The sequence below is a fragment of the Apium graveolens genome, chromosome 4 (assembly GCF_009905375.1).
Source record: "Apium graveolens cultivar Ventura chromosome 4, ASM990537v1, whole genome shotgun sequence".
Lineage (NCBI taxonomy): Eukaryota > Viridiplantae > Streptophyta > Magnoliopsida > Apiales > Apiaceae > Apium > Apium graveolens.
The window spans coordinates 201,041,475-201,066,669 of record NC_133650.1 but is presented as its reverse complement, the minus strand read 5'-3'; the positions used below and the strand labels follow the sequence as shown (position 1 = coordinate 201,066,669).

Genomic DNA, 25,195 nt, shown 5'->3' with positions numbered 1-25,195 from the left:
TTTATAAAAAAATAAGAACTAGTGACCAACATTTTACTGGGTACATTTCGTGAAGTTCTCGAAGCCGATTAATAATTAACCAGGCACTTCTGAGATCAGTGTGGTAAAAAATGTTGCACAGCCTCATTCCCGCTCTGACCTGCGCTTATTACACACATTCATATTTGGTAGCAAAAGAAAAGACAACTACAACAAAATTTACCAAGCTAACTAGTTGTGGTGTCAAGAAAGACCAATCAACTTTAGATGCTATATTCTCTCTTTCACTAATGTCCTAATTGTACTTTTGCTGTCCCATACAATCACTAATGTCTCCTTGTGCAACAGAGTTTTTTGAGCTTTCAACTTTGGGAGGTCCAAAGGGCATCTTTGAGGCTTACATCTAGCAATTTTCACAGTGCTCAGTGAATTTCTGTCAACAACCTGAAGCAGAAACCGAAGATATTACCATACATCCGGAGCCATTTACAAGAAAACAGTACCATGCAAGTCATAAATAGCTAAGGTCCTTTGAAACTATGTATTAGCATATTGGGATCCACCACTACGGTTCTATTGCCAGTACCATCTTCACTTTCGGTCTTTGCTAGAATGTGCATTGTAGCTGAGCTTTAGCATTTGTCAGAGACATAATATCCACAGCAGCACTCTAAATTGATTATTTTCATTTTTCAAATTGACCCATGAGCCTCAGCTTATTCAATCAGCTTATTCAATCTTTTTTACATAGAAGTTTTACCCTATCTTAGAATTTACCCATCAAATCAAATGCATACTCCATAAATATAGTAATCTAGTTAAGGTAAATTATTGACTAACATTAAAGTACAATCATTTAAGTTATAACAACTTTTACTTAATTTTATGTGCAAAAGGTGGAACTAATGAGTAAGTCAAGCAACAGAACAGTAATATATTTTTATCAAAACTAACAGTAAAAAATTGAACAAAAAGGGCGTATTACTTCTGGAATGTCACAGTCTCCATCCTTTGCATCACACAAATCAAGGGATACTTTTCGAAGCATTGGCAGCTGCACTCATCATTGATTTCACACAGTTATGTACTTGATTATCCTTTATAAACAGAAGGTAATGACTAATGAGATACAAATTACCTTTGAAGCAGCATGAAGAATAAAATTCTTCTGAATACCCTGTCCCTGTAGACATTTTAAGTTATATACTGAAGGACATCGTTATGCTTGCAAATTTTGTTGCTAAATATGCTGGCAAATTTTGAACTGCAGATAATAGGTTTTCATGATAGGAATAGGTAGCTACTTGCAAAGTCCATTCGTTACCCTTTTTTTGAATGTGAACAGGGAAATAAATTATATAAAATAGAAGGAGATCACAAGGGTTCCATTTTCCATCCCTCTTAGACGTCAATGGATGCTTCTTTTAAAAGTAGAACTGTAAAATTTCATTAGTATACTATTATGGGACTGGCTTCTAGAGACTCGAAGTGACATTGAACTGCCAAAACCATACAGCCTCTCAATACTCTTAAGAACCTTTTTAAGAGTTGAGCATATAATTTTAAAAAAACATTCCAAGCTTTAGAATCTGAAAAAGCAATTTAGGCAATTTCTAAATAAAATATAATATGATAAAAATGAAGGCATGCTATGCTCCAAGCTAAATGTCTACATTAATTTACAGAATGTACTGAATAGAACACCAAAATACTGTTTAATATATAGATTGAACTTTGATAGTTCATTTCAATAACACAATACTTCCCTTTAAAAACCACCAAGATACTAAATATGTAGGGAAGCTCACATTATGGCGCAGTAAGAGATCTTCAAGAGCATAACAATTAAAAAGATCCGCAACACCATTTGCTGTTACTTTGCCACAGTCCTATATGTCAAAGACGAGTACATGCAGAAGAGAGCAAAGAAGACAATGAGTTTAAAAGATACACTGGGTGCTTGAGACGAGTGAATCTCTACATGTGCATGAAAAGCATTAGAAATAAAATAATTTAAAAATAATTTTACTGTCAAAATTCAATTTAAAAACATTGAATGCGAGGAATTAAATGGTCAAATAAAAAAGACAGCTTGGTCCTGAAGGGCAGTATTTCAATTTCTAGTTAGCTCATATACGTAGAGTAATCACAGCCTCCAACTATTTTGACACAGTATCATCATTCAATACATGATCCAACAATTTACATTACACGGACTCGGGCAATGAGAGATGGGAGTTAATAGTTTGTTGGTGTCATTTTTTTTAACATTAAAAAAAGGTGGTATATGGGGCTCTTTTAGACAAGATCAAAGTTTCAGATGAGTGCATATTACTCAATAGAATTGCTGTTTATGATAATGAACTATTGCTGACAGACGGTTCTGATTGAAGATATAACTTGAAAGACTGTGGTTAAACTAAAATTTCTACACAACAGATTTCACAAATAAGATGAAAATATTTTCATTAGCATAACCATTGAACTAAGTGCAGACAATGCATGATATGTGATTCGCGGTGTCCAGGAAACTGGACGAAAGTACATTCAGATCCCTCACCCAACACCTGTCAAGTTAACAAAATTCATTCTCCAATAAGGTCACTATGGCATTAAACTAATGATTATTTACCAACAACTAATCCATTGTGTAACGAAAATGGATCAGAATAATTTGTGTAAACTAAAGGGATATACAAGGGAGACAAGATTTAACTAAAGGGATATACTTGGGAATCATGTAAAATTTCGATTCTACTTGGCTAACCTAATTTATAAAAGGAAGACAAAATTTAATTTAAAAAGATAATTACGTTTCTTGTTACTGATTTCTTGACTTGAATCCACATCAAGGCCACCATATTAGTTATTTTCTTATGCTTCAATGCCATGGTAGGTGTAAATAAAGAAAGAGAAAAATGCTTTCCAGAAATGATTTGTTATCCCTTGCACTGCTAAATGGCTCTTCATTTCATCCTACAGGTTCTTTTTTACAAGTAGTAGCCTATTACATGTTCTAAGGCCATTTATGCATGTCCAACTACTACGTGTGTTTCTACTTACTGGTGGCAGAGTGAATCCTAAGGTCCCCTGTCATCTTCGCAGCTTTCTGATATTTTGAGCTTCTACAGACTCCTGCCAAATTTTGTCAGCCTCTATCGTTCTAATGATAATTTCCAATCTCATAGTGACATCATTGAGTCAAGTCTTAGCTTTCTGATATTTTGAATTTATGCAGTACAACAGTTCCTTTAAAAGACCAGGTCATGAAGCTTAAAGATGCTAGAGACCAATTTGTTTAACAAGACTCTCCACAAAAAATATAGGTCAGCGGAACACTGAAAAATTATCTAGTTTGGCCTGGGAACATAAAAGACTTCCAATTATAGTGGGAACATAGAAGACCGCCAATTATCGCCGATTATAGTACTAGACAAAACAAAACAAAAAAACTTAGTACCACGATTCTTGCAAAATAATTTTGATTCCTATGCTTACGAGGCAGGGAGGATATACAAGCATTGCTAACAAATTTGAGGGAGTGCAAGAGTGAAACCTCTAGATGAATAGAAATCAAGCCTGGCCAACCACTTGAAATTATCATTTGGGACTCTACAATGAAGGTATTAGTAAGACAGGTATCAGTTACATTATAATGTCAGCAACACAAAAATCATGTGCGCGGGCGCACACACAAAATGAATTATTAGTAAACATAGCATATAGTCTTTTCATAAGGGAAGATCTGTAATATATGCACCACATTAATAGAAGAATATCCAATTAGAATAGAAAGAAAAGTTATGTCAAAAAGGTTAAATGGTGGTTTTGACTAAAAAAACCTTATTTTTGAGTTTTTGAACCGTATTCCTGTACCCTGAGTTGAACAACGGTGATAACATTTCTTAGCATATATCTAGACCACAAGTTTTAAAATTACAAGCTATAACACAAAAATTTATCTATTGCAGTAAATATGAAAAGTTGAACTAGTTGACATACACCAGAAAAGGCAGTAGAGGCTGCACAGGGATAGCGAGAATATGACAAACTTCTCCATAATGTAGTAGTTGAAACTATCTATTAAAATTTCATCAGTTTTTGTACAACATATTACAATATCCAATTTTTAAGTGATTATTTGGCCCAAATGCCAAAATAATATAAAAGAACTACACATTTCTCTATGTTTATAACTTATGTAATCTCCAGTTATCTGCACACTAATATTTATTATGAAAACATAACTGTTCAAGTATTTCTAAAACTTGTTTTCTACACATCTCAACATCATTATATACTAACAGAAAAAGGGTAACATGTCCTCCAATAAAATCGTACTGTATTTTTGCAGCTTCTAAATTGTAAGCACAGTACTAGACTACTAGTATCACTTTCTTGTATATTTTAAGATGCAATGTAGAGTAGAATGTCCACATTTGTTATCCCATCTATCATCATCTGAATATGAACACCTTTAGTGTCTGCTGACCTGAATTAAGAAGTACGCAACCCCGCAATGAAAACTCAGTTAAGCTCGGGCAGTTCTGAGTGAGACTGACCAGATCATTGTTGGTCATCAATCGCACAACTCTTTCTAGTCTTAATTTCCTTAAATTTGGCATACTGAACTGAAAGCTTGAAAAGGATATCTCACCCAAACAACAGCACAGAGATAATTCTTGCAAGTGTCTGAACAATATTATTACATCAACCATGATAGAATCCCATAGCACCTGTATAGGAGTATAATTAAAACTTTGAGTCTTTGATGAGCACTTCTGCTGAATTTCCAAATTCATACCAAAGAAATATTAACATAAAACATGGTAAATTAGAAACTCGGGCACTCAGCAGAATTGTGCAATATCATATAAACAATAAAATAGAACTCCAGGTTCAAACAGGAAACGAAGATTTATAGTCTAATGTTGTGTTTGGCTGGGGAGAATGGAATGGAATCAACGAAATTAAAGTGAAATGGAGGTTGGAGGGAAGATTCAAAAAACAAATTAGCATATGCAAATTTGTTAGGATAGGAATTGTGAAGAAAATGAGTATAATGAGTAATGAAGCATTCCTTCTTATAATGGGGGGTTTGAGCATTAGTCTAGGTTTACGAATGGAATGGTGGAAGGAACAAAAAAGGTGAACAGCCACACATAGTATTACTTCCATTCCCACCATTTCATTCATCCCAACCACACATAACATTAGTTGTCAAGCACAATTATTAACGGTTTATAGCAAGCAAGGGGGCATGACAATACGTCAAGTGTATAAATCCTCAGGCACAAACCTAATCACTAAGGCACTTGCCAGGTGCCCATAAACCAAGTCAATTTAGTTTCTTATTTATTTCTATGAAATTAGGTAGATATATCATATGGAGTTTGTTTGTATATTAATAGAAACATAATAATGAGATATTTAGATAGGTTAATTCGCAAAAACATCACTCAGCCACGGAATGACTTGCAAGTGAGATATCACACTTCAAAAAATTACACCCGTTTAAGTAAATTATCTATAATTTCATGTGAAGTTACTAACTCTCCTCAAATCGCAAGGCACTGGGAAGAGGCTTAATCAGATCATATTTTGCACTCTTCCCACTAAAAACATGATTATGGGTTGAAGATGGATCACCAGGAGCACATCAATGTCGTTGTCCAAATCAGATATTTGAGAATGCTGGGGCTAGTGAGGTTCAAACTCGAAATATTCGCTCTAAATCAAATATTTGAGAATATTGGGGTTACCAAGGCTTGAACTCGAGACGATTGCTTTGATACCATTTTACCATGTTAAATTTCTAGCTCTCTTAAAACCTTAAAAATATTTAGAAAAGGCTTAATGGGATAATACATCATACTTAACATTTTCAAATTGATTTCTTTTGAAATTGAATATATTATGCTTAACAAAAAAATTATTGTTCATGTCTATAGATATAATTAGGGTTTTCGAAAGATGGGATCCGACTAATTGAGACCAGATTCAAGCTTTAAAAATGGTACAAATAGAAGTCTACTAATCACCATTTTTATCTCACTGCTTTAGTTGGTGCTACTAAAGCACAGACCAGTGGAGTTATGTTTTTGTTCTTTGTTAGTGTGTATAAAATCAATTCTCCAAAAGTAAATAAAATTAAAATTAATGTCTTCCATATTTGATGAAGATGATGAAATATGGGCAAATAGAATTGGGTTATCTTAAAAGTGGGCTACTAACTTAGATGGGTATTGAATGCTCAGTTAAACGGTAAAGTGGACACAATCATCATTACCCGTGCAATGTTTTGTATGTACATTTTATCTAGTAATTCATTAGTAAGCTTCTTCAATTCAATGACCGACCTACACGTTGGTCTCAAGTTCACTGATTATTTTGCCATTATGACCTTACTAATTGGACTGTAGATTAATGTTGTTAATAAAATTCATAAAAAGGTGTGATATACGATTTCATGTTTGACTAGTTTTGAGCTGTGAGTTTTAAAAGATATTCCCACATTAGGTAGACAAAAAGTTCCCCTCAAACAAAACTCGACCAAGGCATAACACAATCACCAAACAAACAAGCAAACCTGAAGTAACCCTCATAAACTTTCATCAACAAAATATTTTGGTAAACGCGTGAGACAGAGTGACAGAAAAATCTTATCCCATTTACGATCCTCATATAGGGGCACTCAAATTAATGTAATGAAATTTAAAATGTATAAATAAAATTTTAAAATGAGAACATAGTGAAATAAGAAATTATATCCTGAATATAATAAAATTTAAATATAATTTTTGCGAGATGTCGAATGATTTGAGAAAAAGGAAATTTATTTTTAATAAGCAGTCACAACTAGAAATGAATAAAGAATTCATGGATACCAAAACCTGTGTAATTAGCGAAGTATTACCAAATACAAACTAGATACGAATTATGCATGAATACCAAAACAAATGAAGATATACCAAACCTATGGTAGGGGCTATTTAACTACTACATATACAAAAGATAGATTCTACAGTAAAAGCTCATAGCCATTCTTTCAATCACTTCTTTATCAATATTCTAGGCCTTTCTTATTTCTTTCGCATCTCATATACCTATTCCTAATTTTCTAATCACCATGTCTATGCAGTATGCAGCTATGCTATTGCTCTTTCCTGCTGAAGAAGTAAAAGGGCAGATCAACTTCATTTATATTATTATTCAGTGAGCCTCCTTCTTCATTAAATTACAGTCTTGAAAATTATGAAAGTAAACATATTTGAAAAGTATACCAAACCTGAAAATAAAGGGTGACCGACTCTAGCAAAGGACAAGTTGCAGCTACCACTTTAAGCCCCTGTTCACCTAATGATCCACCCAAACCCACAGTCATTCTCCTTAGCTTTCTTAGGGAAAATTTCAGAGCATCCAAGGAGACGTATGAAAATCCCCACCCAACTGCGATATCTTCAAATTGGCATGACGTTCCCATCTTGATATACAGATCTCTTTGCGAATACGACACGCCTCCATCAGCACTGTATTCTGGTTTAGATATATTCTTACAGTCTCTTGCTCTCAAACATGTCAACCCAGGATTTTTGTGGAAAATGTAAGCCAAAGCAGCTGCAGAAACCTGAAATATCAAAAGAATAATATTAATAGATGAAATACATTAGCATAGCCCAGGTTAAGTGATTGAAGTATGGATATAAAAGTAAAAGAGATAGCTGCACATATTACTACTTGTTTATTTACTACCCATAAATTTTCATTAAATATTAATTAAAATAATAAATCACCTTAATTATGAAAGTGGGTTCAACCACTTAACAACATTACACAGCTCAGAGGTGTCTAAATTTGTATGTTCCCGATTAAATTAATATTTTCCGGTCCAAGCCACTTAGAATAAAGAAAAGTATAATCTAATAGGTTTGATACATCAGTGACATTACATCTTGCATCGACTAGTAAAACTAGAAATCTACCTACACCTATTATACTAACACAGTAATGCTTCACCATCCAAACAAAAAACCAAGTACCAAAAATAGCTCAAAAGATGAAGTTCAAAAATTTAACTGGACCGCATCAGTTTTCCTCTCTTAAGTCCTGTATGACTAGAGGCATCCACTGAACCCAACAATGCAAAAGGATTATCTTTTAACATCTCTTTTCGCAAAACTTTTCAGGAGACATCTAACGCACTGGAACTCATGTTACTGATATGTATATTATGAACATCTGCAATAACCCTTACACAAGTAATGTTTACAGTCCCTGAGGATTTTCACACACCTTAGTACATGTTATGTCAAGCATCTCCAAGGAAGAACCAGAGAAACTATAAAGACTATTATCAACAAGGTCTGTCCCCCTCAGACATAGACTACTCAGCTTGTGTGCCTGGGACATAAGGTCTGTAAGACATGTCTCGCTTACTCCTGTTAAAAGATGCTAACTGTTATATGCATAATTGTAATACTGTATCACTTGAAGGTGAAACTTTAAAAGCATAAGCGGATTAGACTGAAGATAGGAAAAAATTTCGCATGACAGGTGGAGAATAGTGATTCTGTTATAAGAGAATAAGGAACCTTCATCAATGATCTAGCTTATAACAATTATGCTTAAATAAAGAAATTATAAGAAAAGGCATGACACTGAATAAATTTCACTTAAACTTAAGGTCCAAGCAAGTTTAGAGAGATGGTTACAGCTCACATATGATTTAGCTGTGCCTCTGCAAGGCTTTTCCATTTTCACCATCATTACAAGCTGGAGACAATAAAATCAGCTGAATAATGTGATTTAATAGTTGTTCTAACAACCTATAAGTAAATTAGCAAGGGAAAATGCGAGCTCATCAACTGATACCTTTACCACTACAATATACCAATTATAAGTCTAATTATCCATAGTAATCACTTACTACCACTAAAGCTAAAAGAGAAAAGTAATTTAGAACCATATTAACCTTAGAAAGCTCAGCACCTTGAGGCTTGGAGCTAAATATAAAAAAAAAATTGAAGCAATACACAGCAATGTATTGGTTCCATTGGTTCTGGAAAAACTTTACTTCTGCTTCCGAAATCCAACCTTTAATTAGTTTCTATTAAGCCTCTGTACGAGCATGCACCAAAAAGCAAGAGAACTAAAACATGTTAAAAAAAATCATGACTAGGTGCCTAAAATCTGAATATATAAAAATATATACAATGGTTCATCTTGTTGTAAAAGACAGTTAACGATAAACATGTTTAACCAAAAACAAAAAAAACATACCCATGCAGCCACCCATATGCAGTTTTTGGAGTTTGTAAGCCAGTGTCGTGGAATTTTTTCCCTTAGTTTGTGCAGAAGTCAATCTATCACAACCAGGAATACAAGAACAGAGAGCCCTGATTGAATTTTGACCAAAAGAAGTTTCACAAACAACAATCGAGTGTAAGTTAACACATTCAAGTATAACAACTGCAATGCCACCATCAGATACTGAAGTACAGCCTTTAAGGTTTATGAAGCTCAACGAAACACACACTTTGGAGAGAGTTTGGAGATCATGATCTGCGCAGCCACAGGGACAATATGTTACTAGAATAGATTAAATATCAGTGCGCATGCTCAATTAAAATCAAATAACAACTATCTCCTACTCATCCAGGAGTGCAGGACAATAAATGAAAATTTCAAATTACTGATGAAGACACCATGTCCTGCAGAGGAACCAAGACACTCGACAAGATGATTTAAAGTAACTCCACAATTTTCTGGCATCCGCAAACGGGATAAGATAACATTACTGAATTAAGTATTAAGTAAGAAATCTATCCTCTGTTGAAATTTGTGCAAACTTCTTGAAGGTTCTGGAATTGTTGAAAAGTTACTTATGCATCCATAGGTTCATGCATTAGAAAGTTCTTGTAGTCTCTGCATTTAATGTATATACATGAAAATTAAAATCTAAGTAGGCACATGCATCTAATAATTATCTAGAATATTCTATTACTACTATAAAATGTACTATGCAGATTTGTATCAAATTAGAACTCAGAAATCAGATTATATTCAGAAATAATTCCCTTGTTCTCTCTTGCGTTAAACAGCAGTGTATGTGTGTTTTCTGTGCATTTTCTGCCTAGTTCATTAAGTCTGATCTTGGGCCTGTAGTTAGTGGTTCTAGCTACAGTTAGGAGAGTGTTCATTAATTCTCTCAACTTGGTATCAGAGCTGTGTATCAGCTGTTGTGCTCAGTAAAGGCTGCTAGCAAAAAGGAAGGCAGAATATTGTTTTTTTTGGCAAAAAATCTGCTGCTGTTGTTGCTGGTATTTGTATTCCAGGAGATGGATATGGATGGTGGAGCACTGAATCAGTTTGGCATGGAGAAGCTAACTAACAACAATTATCAGTACTGGAGGAGGATGTGCATGAAGGCGTATCTCCAAGGACAAGATATTTGGGATATTGTCGATGGAGGCGATACAGAATTGCCTCAGGATAGCCCTGAAAATTCAGAAGTACGAAGGAAATGGAAGATTAAGTGCGGGAAAGCCTTTTTTGCATTGCGAGGTTCGATTCACAAAGATTTAATTGATCACATCCGAGATAAGGAGTCACCGAAGGACGTTTGGGATACATTGGAGAAGCTTTTCACTAGGAAGAACACGGTAAGACATCAGTTTTTGGAGAATGAATTGGCAAATACAAATCAAGGGAACATGACAATTGCTCGGTACTTTCAGAAAGTAAAGAGCTTGTGTGCTGAAATTTCAGAACTAGATCCGGATGAGCCTATCAAGGAGGCACGGATGCGAAAATATCTTATTTGTGGGATAAAGGAGTACACCCCGTTCTTGACTTCAGTTCAAGGATGGGGAAATCAGCCTAGTATTGTTGAGTTGGAGAATCTGCTTACTAATCAAGAAGCTTTAGCTATGCAGATGGCAAAAGTTTCGATTTCTGAAAATGATGATGCGTTGTTCGCTGAAAAACGAAGGCATGACAATTATAAAAGCTGGAACAACAATAATAATGAGAAGTTTCAGTAGTGGAGAGCAATGGAGACTCAAGGATCCACATGAACACAGAAGCTGGCCAGGAAGGAATTTTAAGCAAAAAGAGACTAATCTTAATAGTTCGCAATATGAGGCCAGAAAAAAGTTGTATGTAACAAATGTGGGAAACCTGGACATATAAAAAAGTTTTGCAGATCAAGATTCGTAGAAGGAAATGCAAGCATTTCTCAAAATGAGGAAAATTATGATGATTGAGGAACTTGCCTTCCAACGGAGACAACAGATTTGAAAAGTTATGTACAGGAATCAGTACTAACTTCTTTTGATCTAAGCGTTTTAGAAAATGGACTTGCGGCTATTGACTATTCGAAATATTGGATTGTTGATTCTGGATGCTCTCATCATTTAATCATTTAACTGCAGATGGTTCTTTACTTTCATCACAGAAGGAATACATGGGAGATAAAGCAATCGTGACAGCTGACAACTCTATTCATCCTGTCAGAACTGAAGGAAATGTCAGAAATGAAGGATTGTGAAGGTGAAGGCGACGGAAGGACCTGTGCATCTGACCAGTGTATATCATGTTCCTGGTATGACTAATAATTTGATTTCTGTTTCTCAACTTACAAATTCTGGTTGATATGTGTTATTTGGTCCAAATGATTTGAAAATTCTGGAAAATATCAAAAACATTAATGCTGACACGGTGCTAAAAGGGAAGAGAGTCAAATCTCTATATTTTTGTCGGCAAATGAAGCTTTTTTGGAGAAAACAAGCCGACAAGATAAAGCATCCTTGTGGCATGCTCGTTTGGCACATGTAAGCTATGAGAAGCTGAAAAATATTTCAGCCAGTAACATTGTCAATGGGCTGCCTAATTTGGGAAGTTTTCATCGTGAAGTTGTTTGTGAAGGATGCCAATATGGCAAAGCACGTCGTCTTTCATTCAAAAAATCTTCAATAAGAAGTACAAAATCTTTGCCGCTGATTCATTCTGATTTATTAACAAGCAATACAGCAAGTTATAGTGTGGACTTCACTGTATGCTTGTAATTGTTGATAACTATACGAGATTTTCATGGGTTTTATTCATGAAGGAGAAGTCTGAAACTTTCTCAATCTTCAATCAATTCAAGAGGAAGGTTGAGGGGGAGCTTCGAAGAAGGATCAGGTGCTTGCAGACTGATAATGGAGAGGAATTTATATCAAACGAGTTTGCTGATTTCTTTTACAGATATGGAATAAGAAGACAATTTACATGTCCACGAACATCGCAGCAAAATGGAGTTGTTGAACGGAAATTAAGAAATTTACAAGAGGTGGGTAGAAGTTGGATACATGCAAAAAGTCTTCCTCAAAAATTATGGGCAGAAGTCATGCAGTGTGCTTGTCATGTGATAAATCGTTTACCCTCAAATGTTATCAACATGAAAACTCCTTACGAACTTCTCTACAGGGAGAAGCCCTCGGTTTCATATTTCACAATCTTTGGCTCTACATGCTATGTTCATGTTTCTGATCAGCTGCATGCCAAAATGGATCCTAAGGCAAAGAAATGCGTATTCTTTGCGGGCTATGATCCTAATAGAAAAGGATGGCGATGTATGGATCCTGAAAAACTCAAGGTTGTGACATCAAAAGATGTTATATTTGATGAAACATCGTCTTACTATGTACAACCTATATTAACGAAACTTGCGAATCCGTCAAACGATGAAAATGAATATGTACAAGACAAAACAAATGCTCCAAGTCCAACCATACCTCACGATGATTATGCAAGTGAAAGTGAGGAACATTATGAAGAAGATAATGGAGATCAAGGAAGTGATCAGCTGCCACGAAGATCGCAAAGAACACGAAGGAGGAACGAAAGGTACAAGGACTACACTATTGGAGCTGATTATAATAAAATAACCGAATGTTTCTTTGCTGGCCCTTTTGATGAATCTGAACCATTAACATATGAAGATGCAAAAGGCAATCAGAATTGGGAAGCTGCCATGGAGGAAGAAATATCAGCACATTATAAGAATGAGACATGGGATCTAGTTCCCAAACCTGAATGGAGTTAAACCAATTTCTTGCAAATGGGTTTACAAAGTCAAACGTAAATTCGATAGTGTAGATCGATATAAAGAGAGGCTTGTAGCTTGTGGTTTCTCCCAAAAATACGGGTTGGACTATGAGGAAACTTTCAGTCCAATAGCTAAAATGACGTCCGTTCAAGCTACTTTATCCATGGCTGCCTCAAAATGATGGAAACTTTGGCAACTAGATATGAAGAACGCATTTCTTTATGGAGACATTGATAGGGAGATTTACATGAAGAAGCCTTCGGGATTTAAATCATAGAATTTTCCAGGTTATGTTTGTCGACTCAAGAAAGCTCTTTATGGACTTGAAAAATTTCTCAATACCTCTCATTTTGTGGATATGTTTCTTCAAGTGTCGATGCAAGTTCATTCATAAAGAAAGATTCCAAGGTGCACGTTCTTGTGTTATTATATGTCGATGACATGATAATAATCGGTAACAATGAGCAAGAAATAAATAAATTGAAAGATGAACTCGCTATTTGGTTTAAGAGAAAAACTTGGGAGAACTAAAGCACTTTCTTGGATTGGAGATATCAAGGTGCAAGGAAGGTATTCTTGTTTCTCAAGGTCAATAAGCTAAAAAGATCCTTGAGAAATTCAAGATGACTAATTGCAGACCAGCACCTACCCCAATGGAGCAAAATCTGAAGTTGAAAGCTAATATTGGGAAAGAGCTAAAAAATGTAAAGACATATCGCACTTTGGTTGGAAGCTTAATATTTTGATAATTACAAGGCCCGATATTTTTTTCTCGGTTGGAGTTGTTAGTCAATTTATGCAAAAGCCAAGGAAGCCACGTTTGGATGCAGCTAATATGATACTTCGCTATCTTAAGCACACAATGAATTATGGATGATGTATAAAGAAGGCGCGGAGATTTTACTTAATGGATTCACTGATGCACAGGTGATCCGTCATTAAGAAGATCTACTTCCGGCTATACTTTTGACCTAGGTTCAACTGCAATCTCATGGTGCAGCAAGAAGCAAGCTACTGTAGCATTATCAAGTACAGAGGCAGAATATAATGCTGCGACACTTGCTGCAGAAGAGTGTGTATGGTTAACGAGACTGCTTAAGGACATTTCTCATTCTAAAATGGAAGCAGTAGAGCTATATTGTGACAATATGAGTTCTATTAGACTAGCCTCAAACCCGGTATTTCACGCAAGGACCAAGCATATTGAAGTTCACCATCATTTCATACGAGAGAAGGTGTCGCAAAAAGAAATTGATTTCATCAAAGTTGACACAAATGAACAAGTTGCTGATATATTTACGAAGGCACTGCCTAAGGCAAAATTTGAATTTCTTTGAACACAACTTGGCCTGGTTTCTGAAGTTTGTACAAAGAGGGAGTGTTGAAATTTGTGCAAACTTCATGAAGGTTCTGGAATTGTTGAGAAGTTACTTATGCATCCATAGGTTCATGCATTAGAAAGTTCTTGTATTCTCTGCATTTAATGTCTATACATGAAATCTAAGTAGGCACATGCATCTAATAATTATCAAGAATATTTTATTACTACTATAAAATGTACTATGCAGATTTCTATCAAATTAGAACTCAGAAATCAGATTATATTCTAAAATAATTCCCTTGTTCTCTCCTGTGTTAAACAGCAGTGTATGTGTGTGTTTTCTGTGCATTTTCTGCCTAGTTCATTAAGCCTGATCTTGGGCCTGTAGTTCGTGGTTCTAGCTACAGTTAGGAGTTAGGAGAGAGTTCATTAATTCTCTCAACTTCCTCTAGAGTCTAGCCTAGAGTCTAGCCTTTCTGGGGATTTAGGATTAAATTCTTAATAAAAAAATAAGAACAAAACTTAGTTACCAAGTTTCCTAAATGGCAAGGGTAGAAAAAATTGACCTCTCAACCATAGGATCAAATATTGGACCAACAAATTAACAGAAGCAATATATGTCTAGGCTCTAATTAATATAAGGCTGGAGTACCTTGATTACGGGAGTGTATACCTGAAAGGCTGCAACAGAGTACAAGTCCCAGTACAAGTCCCAGAGATTTTTCAAAAGATTAATTAAATAAAATGCAACCACATGAAGTTCTACAAATTAATAAAAAGAAAAAACAAATAGTATGTTCCTCGTTACCTAAAATTGAATACAATTTTTTCAGGGAAATGACCATAATGCCAATAATATTTGTGTATGTCAAAACATGTGTTGCTGAATACAGTAACCTCTTTAGATCCAGAAGCTTGATTAGATATCGGTAAAACATGATAATCGATTGTGGAGAAATATACCTTTGCATAATTCACAAGTATGTTTGCATGTTTGCATGTAAGATATGGCTACCAAGTATCATAATTATTAATTCGGTTTGTCTAGTGTGTTCCATGGGCACATGCTAAGAAAGTTTGATTGATGAGTTGTAAAAAATTTATTGGTGGAGATTTTTGTGCATGCAGGGGGTCCGTCATTATTAATGAGTTATCCACCAATATTTTGTGGACAACTCATCAAGTACCAACTCTTAGCACGTGCCCATGGGCACGCGCTAGAAAAATCCTTAATAATTTAGTTGAATTTCTTTTCCTTATGTGAAATGTATCTTCAGAGACCCTGCTGAGATATCTCTGCTTACCTGTGACATCTATTCGTCCCTCCAGGGTGAGTTTAGCAATATTTGACGGCAAGTATGTAGACATTAGATATAGGGATGCCGCTGAAGGAATAGCAGCATAAGATACTCTTGGCATATGTGACAATACAGCTGGGTATGATGATATAATGGTAACTTGTGATGACACAACTGGACTTATATCCACGGTCAAATCAATGTAATGAAGCAATGGGCATCTCTGGACCAAGTGAAACAAACTTTTTGTTTCAAAGTGTAAAAGGTACGCTGCCTTCAACATTCTTAATGATGGAAATGACCTAGAGAAACACTCAATAGCATCCTCAAGGCGTAGCATGGGACAATTGGAGATATCTACCTCATACACTGCTCCAAATATCAAGAGTACAGGGAGAGCCCTCTGAATTTGAAGTTTATTTCTACCAAGGGCTTCATAGTTCATCGAGGATCTAATTGTCTTTGTCAACAATTGATCCCTATCATATGAAGAAGGAAGCAAGGACAGAAGCAGGACTCCTAGTTTAATCTGTGGACAACCTGAAAGATCCAGTTGCTGGACACGGAAAAACATGTTATTAGTACCAGATTTTGTAAGAACTAATTTTTTAACAAATGTAAAGCATTTAGGCACACACATGAGTAGTTGATTTAAGTTTCTACTTTCCATGCCTTCTATAGCATATTTTCATTGCGGGATATTTAAACTGCAACAGAAAATTCAATTTCTATGTGGATGATGGAATTGACCAGGCCCCTGGTACTATACAGTCCACTTTCATAATATGTCATGATAAGTCTTACTTTTCTATAAAGTAAATATAAATAATGCAATATGTGATAAAGTTAAAATGAAACAAATAGTAATGCCTGACACTATTTTTCAAGGAAATTGCTCTAAAAATCAGCACCATATTCAACGATAGAATGATATACCTCTGTGTCCCAATTTATTTGTCACTTCAGCATTTTCCACATATTTTATGGTGCCTAAATAACACAGCCTTACGAAATATTTTTAAATTTCTTTTTTGAAATAAAGTTTATTATTGTCGTACGTATTTCAGTTTTAGTGAGCTATTATATTTATGCACCTTAAGATACATGCAAATAGCCTGACAGACAAATAAATAGAGATGGGGGGGGGGTACAAAATGAATTGATGGAAGTAACATTCTCATACACGAGGAACACCCAAGTTGACATTGTATTGTGGATGGAGTAGAATTACAAATAATACTTGAGGGACTTCATTCTACCAATCAATAAATTATAAGGGTCTGACTCAAAGTAGGATATAAAAGATTCAATTAACTTTGAACTTCCTAGCTGATAAAATGGGTTAAATGGAGAAAATATCTTCCCAGCGAAGTAAAAAAGACTTTTAGATTTTATCGAGACACACATCTACACGTAGACAAGACTATATCATTGCATCTTCACAATGGAAGTTGATGAATGCTCTATAGAGGTTATACTCGCAAACAAAGGAAGTTTTGTCATGACAAGTATCTACATTGTTCAAGTACACACTCATCCTTAAATGAATTATCTCTGACAGAGAGAACTGCGTATACAGTCACGCTTTAATTTATGTATCAAGCCTTCAAGTGATAGTTTCAACCTCCCATCCAAGCAGACAATTCTAAAGACCGTAGCCTTCTACCAAGCAGGGAAGCATGAAATTAGAAAAATCACTGGTGTCATTGTTACGTTTCTAAAATCACACCGCCAATTGCAAGCATGTTATAGTTGTGCATTCATCTCTTAGGTTTTAGAAGTTATTTAAATAGATAGATAGAAAAGTGAAAGACTTCCTAGTAAAAGACGGCCCTCGCATTCGTACCCCTGCATAGGATTGGAGACTTGAATCACGCAATAAAGTTATATGATGAAAGCTCTTTCCTTCTAGTTTGTGGTGTAGTGTGGATCACAAATCAGAATTTCTAGTAGAAGTTCTATGGTTTTCACAAGACAAGATTCCAAAATTCCAATTTTTTGCACTGCACCAGTTGTCCGATGGTTTGACGGGATGTCTCTTACTGTATATGGCATGTACATATTCTTTGGCAGAATATATAATACACATTCTTTTAGAAGCGAATTAGCCGATATCTCCTCAAGGCTCAAGATATATGTCTGATATCAGAGCCTATCAAGTTTCTACAAACTAATTAAACTGGAAAAGACGAAAACTGAAAAACCAGTGCCTGATTACATTTAAAAAGAGGAAAACACAACCAGTACAATCAAATAACTCCTAGAATGATTTTGACAATAGATGAACTAAAAGGGTAAAGCAAGGGAAATGATTTTAATAACCAAGGGCGGTGTACGTGTGTGAGCTCGCATGGCTGCTCAGCGTATTTCACCTGATAATCACCCCAATTGGCAATTATGAGAAGGGGAAAAAGTAATTTAGAGAATATGGAGTTCCAAGAGCCAAACAACTTGTCCCAATCATTTGTTTCTGCCCCTAGGCTTCTTAGAAATGATTTTACTCACTTGTAACTTTAAAATGATTTCAAAGATAAATTTACATTAAAAGATGCCATGATGATCACACACATTTGAAGGTCTGATTGAGAGCCTTAAATAAGCAACTAACCTTGGTATATTCACTTATCCGAATTCTTGAATGGCACACATCACCATTTCCATAGATATTAATAGGGCTTGTTGAAGGAAGTTCCATTAAAGAAAAAATAGCCTGGATGCTTTCATCAAAGAACTTTGAAAACTCACAGCAGCTTCTTTTTCCTTAAATACATACCAATATATCACACGTTATGTAAAACTAAAATCAATAGGCTCAAACATGAAAAACTCCAAAAAGAAAACAGAATGTAAGAGTGGAATACCAGTTGCAAACCACAAAGGCAAAAGGCTAAAGCGGATCTGTAAATCAAAATAAATGTGATTCAGTAGGATAAAAAAACATTCAGATACGTTGAGCTGGGTGATACAAGAAAAAGAGAGATATTACTAACTACAAAAAGAACAAACTTATCCGTGGTTACTAATTGGTGTTTTACAGTACCCAGAAGCAAAGTGGTATATCTACTTGTACACCAGTTTTAACATAGCCAGTAGTAACTACAGGATAAAGGATAATCATAAAATTCCGTTTAAGAAATTCTTCCAGTTACCATAAAACCATGGACAGATACAATTTCACACACCACTGTAGTTCGGATTCCATGCGGTCCTATGCAGTATACTTTTCCACTACATTAATTTTCTGTGACCAATATTATAAAATGATGAGGCGATTAGTACTAATTTGGATAGAATTTATGGCAGTCATATTGTTAATATTGACTTGTCAAAAAATGACGGTTCCATATTCCATTATATGAGTGGATCTCCTTTCTTCCAATACAAGTAAGCTAATAATTAATTATGAGACTTTACAAACTCATAATTTTCGATTTTTTCACTCTGGCAACCAGGACCTGGAGGTTCTGACTAATGCTAGCTTTATAAGAGGGTTGATAATATACTTGAAAAAAATACAAGCGTAATTAAATAAATAACTACTTTTTCCTATATTTAGAATAGTTTGCAGATTTAGTTAACTATGGTTCGATTTAGCATTGATTTGGACCCTGAGTTAACACATGAAACAATAATTTTAGACAATATGCACTTCAAATATCTGGCATAGTTTAACTGAACAATTCAAACCCTAACGGCTAATGTGCCCCCTTCAGTTGAGTATTAATTAAGCTATGGTCAGGTTCAAATTATTAAATTAATAGAAGTTTGAAGGGGTTTCTTGGTAGTTTTTATAATATTTAAGTATAAAGGAAGGAAAAATGCGGATTTGGACCAATGACCTTATCATGAGAAAAAGGTGGTTGAGGATTAGCCTTTCACCACTATCCCTGAATCCTCAATTTCTAAGATCTTAGAGCAACTCCAAGAGAATCTTATTTCTTTCCTAATATTTTATATAAATTATTGAATCTTCATCACTTCGAATATTGATAAGAATTTTGAACTCCCACAATATTACTTAAACTCATTCCTTATTTGAGATTATATTATTAAAAGTAATTTCCATCATTAAAGATACAGTATCCAGTAGAGAGAGAAAGAGAGTGCATTAATATATTATTAGAATTTAAAAGTTAGGACATGCTTAGATGAAGGGAAGGTTACCCTATTACCTTTTATAAGTAACGAAGGAAGGATCTTAGTGAAATAAAGAACCACTAGGATACTATTAGAGCACATTTTACCCTCATTCCTTAAATTATAACTTAGAAGTACAAATAGCTAACCTATTGGAGTTGCTCTTAAGCATAAAAAGGTTTAAATATTGGGGTAGTATACTTCTATCTTTTATAACGAATAAATATTACCAGCTTTAACCAACTGAAAGATATATAAAGAGACTCTTTGTTATCATTAGCTTTTTCTAGATAACCTAATTGAAAGATATTGTAATCCATAAAATATTAATTTATAATTTACCTGTTGTAAGATTTCAATGCAATCATCTCTTGTGACACGTTCTACATTACCACCAAGCCAAAGTAGAAGAGCATCAGTAAGATGCTTCTCACTGTTAATAAAAGATAACACCGATATTAACATTTAACAGTCTTCAAAAATGATACTTAAAGCGCCACTGCAAGATTAACTAACCTGCACACAGTTAATTGGGGATGCTTTAAGCAACAAAATAATAAATCGTACGGAATATCACAGAAGCCGATATACGTGACGGCCCACATCTGATAGAAGAAAGCATCATTATCATCATCAATTAGAAGAAATAAAATAGGAAAACAAATGCTGTGACGTTAAACAGATATATAAAAATATGAACAATATACCCTTCAGCTAAAAACAGTTATAATCATTGCATAGTTCAGTTTACTTTTGGCCTGACATAAATTTCATTGCCTTGCATGATTTTATCTCCAATTTCACTTCCACTCTCCTCATATTTGCACAAATTGAAGAATGTTAACTCATTACACTTATTAAAAGAAGATCAACTGTGACAGCTTATTGAATAAAACTCGCAGTCTAATATGAAAAAATACAACTAACTACCTTTTAAAAAATGTTTACTATACCGTTACTACCCATGTAAGTTATCTATAGCGATCTATGGCATCCATTTAGACCCAACTATCAGATTATCTGTGCAAATAATTAATTCATAATGGCTAGGCACATACAAAGTTCTTCGCAAGATAGTTCGTGCACAGTTTTGGAAAAGAATCATTTGCTGCAATAATTAAAGATCTCACTGTCAGCTATAAAAAAACGAATTTCACATTTGACATATGTGTGTGTGCACACACACGGGTGTGGGTGTGGGTGTGGGTGTGTGTTCTGTTATGTGGTAATACCATACATTAGAAACAAATTAACAATCTCCCGTTCCTAATATCGAGAGAGTCTCCACAAATATATGATATTGTCACCTTGCTCAGAACAAAACTTCCATATATCAATCAAACTGTTTAGTTGCAGAGAAGGGAACTCCTTGACTGAAGTAACTTCAGTAAGCCACGTCTTACAATTCAGGAGAAGCCCGTCAACTCCAAAATACAAGGCACCCTGATAGAAAACCACAAAACATTTCCACAACTCGTTAATTAACTACCTTAAACGAACAATGTGATCTAATAAGAAAATCTATTTTTCTGTTTTCATTCTGTTAATGGACTACAACTATATATGTTTTATTGTCATTCTTCTCAACAGGATTGAAGAACGATGAAACACATCTACAGGGCTCAAACCTATACATAAAATAACAAGTACAACTAATTTACTTTACGAATAACAACAAGGTGTTGCAGTATTACTCTTCACTTGACTCTTTCAGTTTCCTGTACGACCTTATCATAGTATGATCCAGCTTTACGAATTACAATTAATGTTTACATCCACAAATAAAAACTGATATTAGAGCATCTCCAAGAGTCTTCTGGTTTACTCTTAAAAATATTTTAACAATTAAGCTTCTTGTAATTATTACATTCATTAATGTGCTAATTCCAACAATGCTCTCTATGATTGCTCTGTATTTTTATATACATTTTATTCATATTTTAACTCCAATATGACAAAGATTTAAATTCAAATAAGTGCAAGTGCAAGAGGGAAATGAATAATTTATTTAAAAAAAGATAACTTAAGAGCCTTTAAAACTCCAAGAGACACTTAGAGGTCTTTTAAACTTTAAAAGCCTCTTCTATCTCCTCGAAAACTAGTACTCCCTCAGTCATCGTTTCTGAGAGAGTGTCCGGCACGCATTTTAAGATTAATATAAAGTATAGTTGTATAACTTTTTTCTAAAATTTTCTTTTTCTGAATAAAAATAGAATGTTTAAACTTTTATTCAGAAAAAAAAAAATTAAAAAGTTATAGAACTATATTTTCTATTCATCTTATAATGCGTGTCAGACACTCTCTTAGAAAACGATAACAATTGGGAGGGACGGGGGAGTAGCTCTTAACTTATATTTTATTAATAAAAAATTCATGCCCACCAATTCTTGCACCACTTTTTGTGATAGTGGAGTTGGTTTATTAATAAATTCTACATAAAGAGCTGATAGAAAGAGCCGTGCACTTACATCCTCCTCAAGTTTAAGACTCTCTCTCCACTCCTTTACTTTTATTAGTATAGATCTCTTTTTCTCAATGTTGAACTAATATCAGATTTCTTTATCTAAATATTTCGAAGTACGTTTAATAGTAAAAACTGATTTACGATGCCAGGATAAGGATGCTCTTGGAGATCAAACATTTGTGAGTGTCTTAAATAGTTAAGATTCGTTATATTATTTTATTTTAGAGAAAATGTAAAGAGAAGTTGGAGATGCTCTTAGCTTTAAGTAAGACATATTGGTGTTCTTACCTCAAACAACATTAGAAAAGTATCAGACGTAATCTCCACAGTATAACCATATATAAACTGGAATAGATTTAATAGAAATTGCAGGTTCCATTGGATCGATAAGCAATCAAAACTCGAGTCTCTGCAGAATAAAACACATAAACATAGAATCACAAAAAATCACTGCCTACAAACTCTACCAACTTCTAGAATTTACTAAACAAATAAATAAATAAAATGTAAATTGAAAAGCGAAGTCTTAAAAAATTGTTTACCGAAAGCTTCCACATAATGATCCGCGAAAATAAGTAGATGATGCAATTAGCCTGAATGCATACAAAAAAATATTAGAAAATTATAATTAAAGCTAATTGAAGGAAGTCTGTCTTAGTTTTAGGTTCGATTCTAGCTCATCAGAGAATTTCTGGAATGCGTACAACTATATATTTAGGCACTAATAGCTGAGAACTAATGGATTGTAGGAGAGTTGCCTGTTCCGATGAGCTTTGATTGTGATGAATAGGCGAGAATGAAGTGAGGGAAAGTTCCAGGAGTGAATCTCAGCCGTTGATAGGATGATATCGTCGTCGTCGGAATGAACAGCATGAATTTCCGGATGGATGCATTTGAGAAGTACCCATTCATCCTCTGAACTCGATCTCAATGCCATGAGCAGACTCCCCAGTCAGTTTGTTGGACTTTCTCACTCAAAAATTGTACCCTTTAATTATGAGTATCGATCATAATTAAGGTGTTCACCGGTTCGGGAAAGGAGAGTATCACTATTTTAAAAAAAAACAAAATTTAAAAACAATATTTTAAACCAAAGTTGAGCGCTCGGTGGGTGGTGCGGTTTTTTCCTTCAACCGCACTTGTGCTTTGATCAAATTTCCAAACCGCATCCGCACCGTGTAGTCTCAAAAACCGCATAAATCACACCACAAAAATACGATGCGATGTGGTACGGTTCCCTGCGGTTTATACTTTACAATTTCGAAAAATTTAAATAAATACAAAACTTAAATTAAATTAAATTTTCTAAATATCATAACAGAGTCGCCAATATTTTTCAATAATACAAATTAGAAATTACACACCGTAAAATTTAACATAGAAGCTTGCCTCGGGAATTAAATGAGTTCACTATTAAATAGTTAAATAGTTGGCTTTGTACCCTGTGTCTCATTATTTGTGAATAAACACAAATAGGATGATAACTATGCAACAATTCGTCTTGCACAAATAAGATGATCACTAAGTAAGCACCACGGGTATGTTAAATGGAATCAGACTTAATAAATGGAATCATGAAATATAAGTTTGATTCGTCTTGCACAAATAAGATGATCACTAAGTAAGCACCATCGGTATGTTAAATGAAATCAGACTTAATAAATGGAATCATGAAATATAAGTTTGTTATATATATATATATATATATATATATATATATATATATATATATATATATATATATTACGGTGCGATTTGAATCGCATTTCAGAAATTTAAAATCACAACCCACACCGTACCGTACGGTTTATTAAAAATTTAAACCGCAACCCCGAAAATTAAAAATCGTATTTTGCGGTGCGGATTGGTGCAGTACGGTACAGGTGGTTTTTGCAGTTTGTGCGGTTTTGTGCTCACCCCTATTTCAAACTGTGTTTCGGGCGAAAAACAGAACCTCATCCGAAAAAATATCAAAATACCTATTTTTAGAAATTTTTTTGTCCAAAATATCTATTTTGAAATAAAGTGTCCTACATATTCACGCGGATACTATTATTGAAGTATCAATGATACGCTATTGACAGTGACGACACTCTTTTGTCAGTAAAGTATCTAGTTACTCCACCGTTATTGGAGCATTATAAATATATATATATATATGTGTTACTCTAATAAAAATCAATTTTAAAATGGAAACTAGAAACCAAATAATTTTATTTTAAAATTACTTCGAAATATAACACATATGGTATGCAAATCGATCGTTGAGAAATGGAGAAAAATACAGTGAAGTTGGATTATTTTTTTTAAAAATACCGTTTAACGGGAAAAATCAAATTAAAAACGAAGGGGAAAAGCTGAGATTGTGTGTGTGATGGTGCAGATTAGTTGGGTGTGATGATTTTAGGGGACCACTAGAGCATCTCCAACATTCTATGTACGTGTCACTGTATTATAAGGTCATCTCCAAGAATGGCCTATCGGCCTAAATTTGGACGGATTTCGGTCCAAATCTATCCAATAGTGGTCTATTGCCCCGTTCCAATTTAGGCCAGTGAATAGTACTGGCCTAAATTTAGACCGACACTATTCACCGGCCTAAATCTTTTTAATAATAAAATATTATATTTTTGTGTTTTATATATTCGTTAATTTGTTAATTGAATGTTATTCTATATATATTAAGTAGTTTTTAATTATATTTTTTAATTTTCACTTATATAAATAATAGTTATTTAACAAAAAATATATTAAACACCATGAATTGTTTTAATTCAAATTATTAAGACATTAAAAAAAACTCATATTGCTTTTCGAGATGCATTAATCGAGCATTTATGGGAACAATATAGTAATTCGGAGTAGTTTAATATATGTTGTTTTTCTTTTAGTTAATTATATATAAT

At 34.3% G+C, this 25,195-nt stretch overlaps 1 protein-coding gene across 2 annotated transcripts; it reads right to left on the bottom strand.

The window, feature by feature from the left end:
* LOC141720544 (BTB/POZ domain-containing protein FBL11) lies at nt 1–23,300 on the bottom strand. 2 transcript variants are annotated; one of them, XM_074523009.1, is made up of 19 exons: nt 23,048–23,300; nt 22,832–22,882; nt 22,578–22,698; nt 21,133–21,268; nt 20,884–20,933; nt 20,342–20,430; nt 20,168–20,258; nt 18,550–18,586; nt 18,297–18,448; nt 15,695–16,244; nt 9,259–9,540; nt 8,272–8,417; nt 7,268–7,606; nt 4,472–4,715; nt 3,536–3,591; nt 1,788–1,868; nt 1,118–1,162; nt 965–1,033; nt 1–423 (listed from the first exon to the last, which is right to left on the bottom strand). In XM_074523009.1, exons 1-19 carry the CDS (start codon nt 23,224–23,226, stop codon nt 250–252), a joined length of 2,892 nt encoding a protein of 963 aa, XP_074379110.1. In that variant the 5' UTR covers nt 23,227–23,300; the 3' UTR covers nt 1–249. The 2 variants fall into 2 exon arrangements, with proteins under 2 accessions (XP_074379110.1, XP_074379112.1); XM_074523011.1 differs by lacking the exons at nt 20,884–20,933; nt 22,578–22,698; nt 22,832–22,882; nt 23,048–23,300 and having other exon boundaries at nt 21,133–21,270.
* Between the last annotated feature and the right edge of the window lie 1,895 nt (nt 23,301–25,195).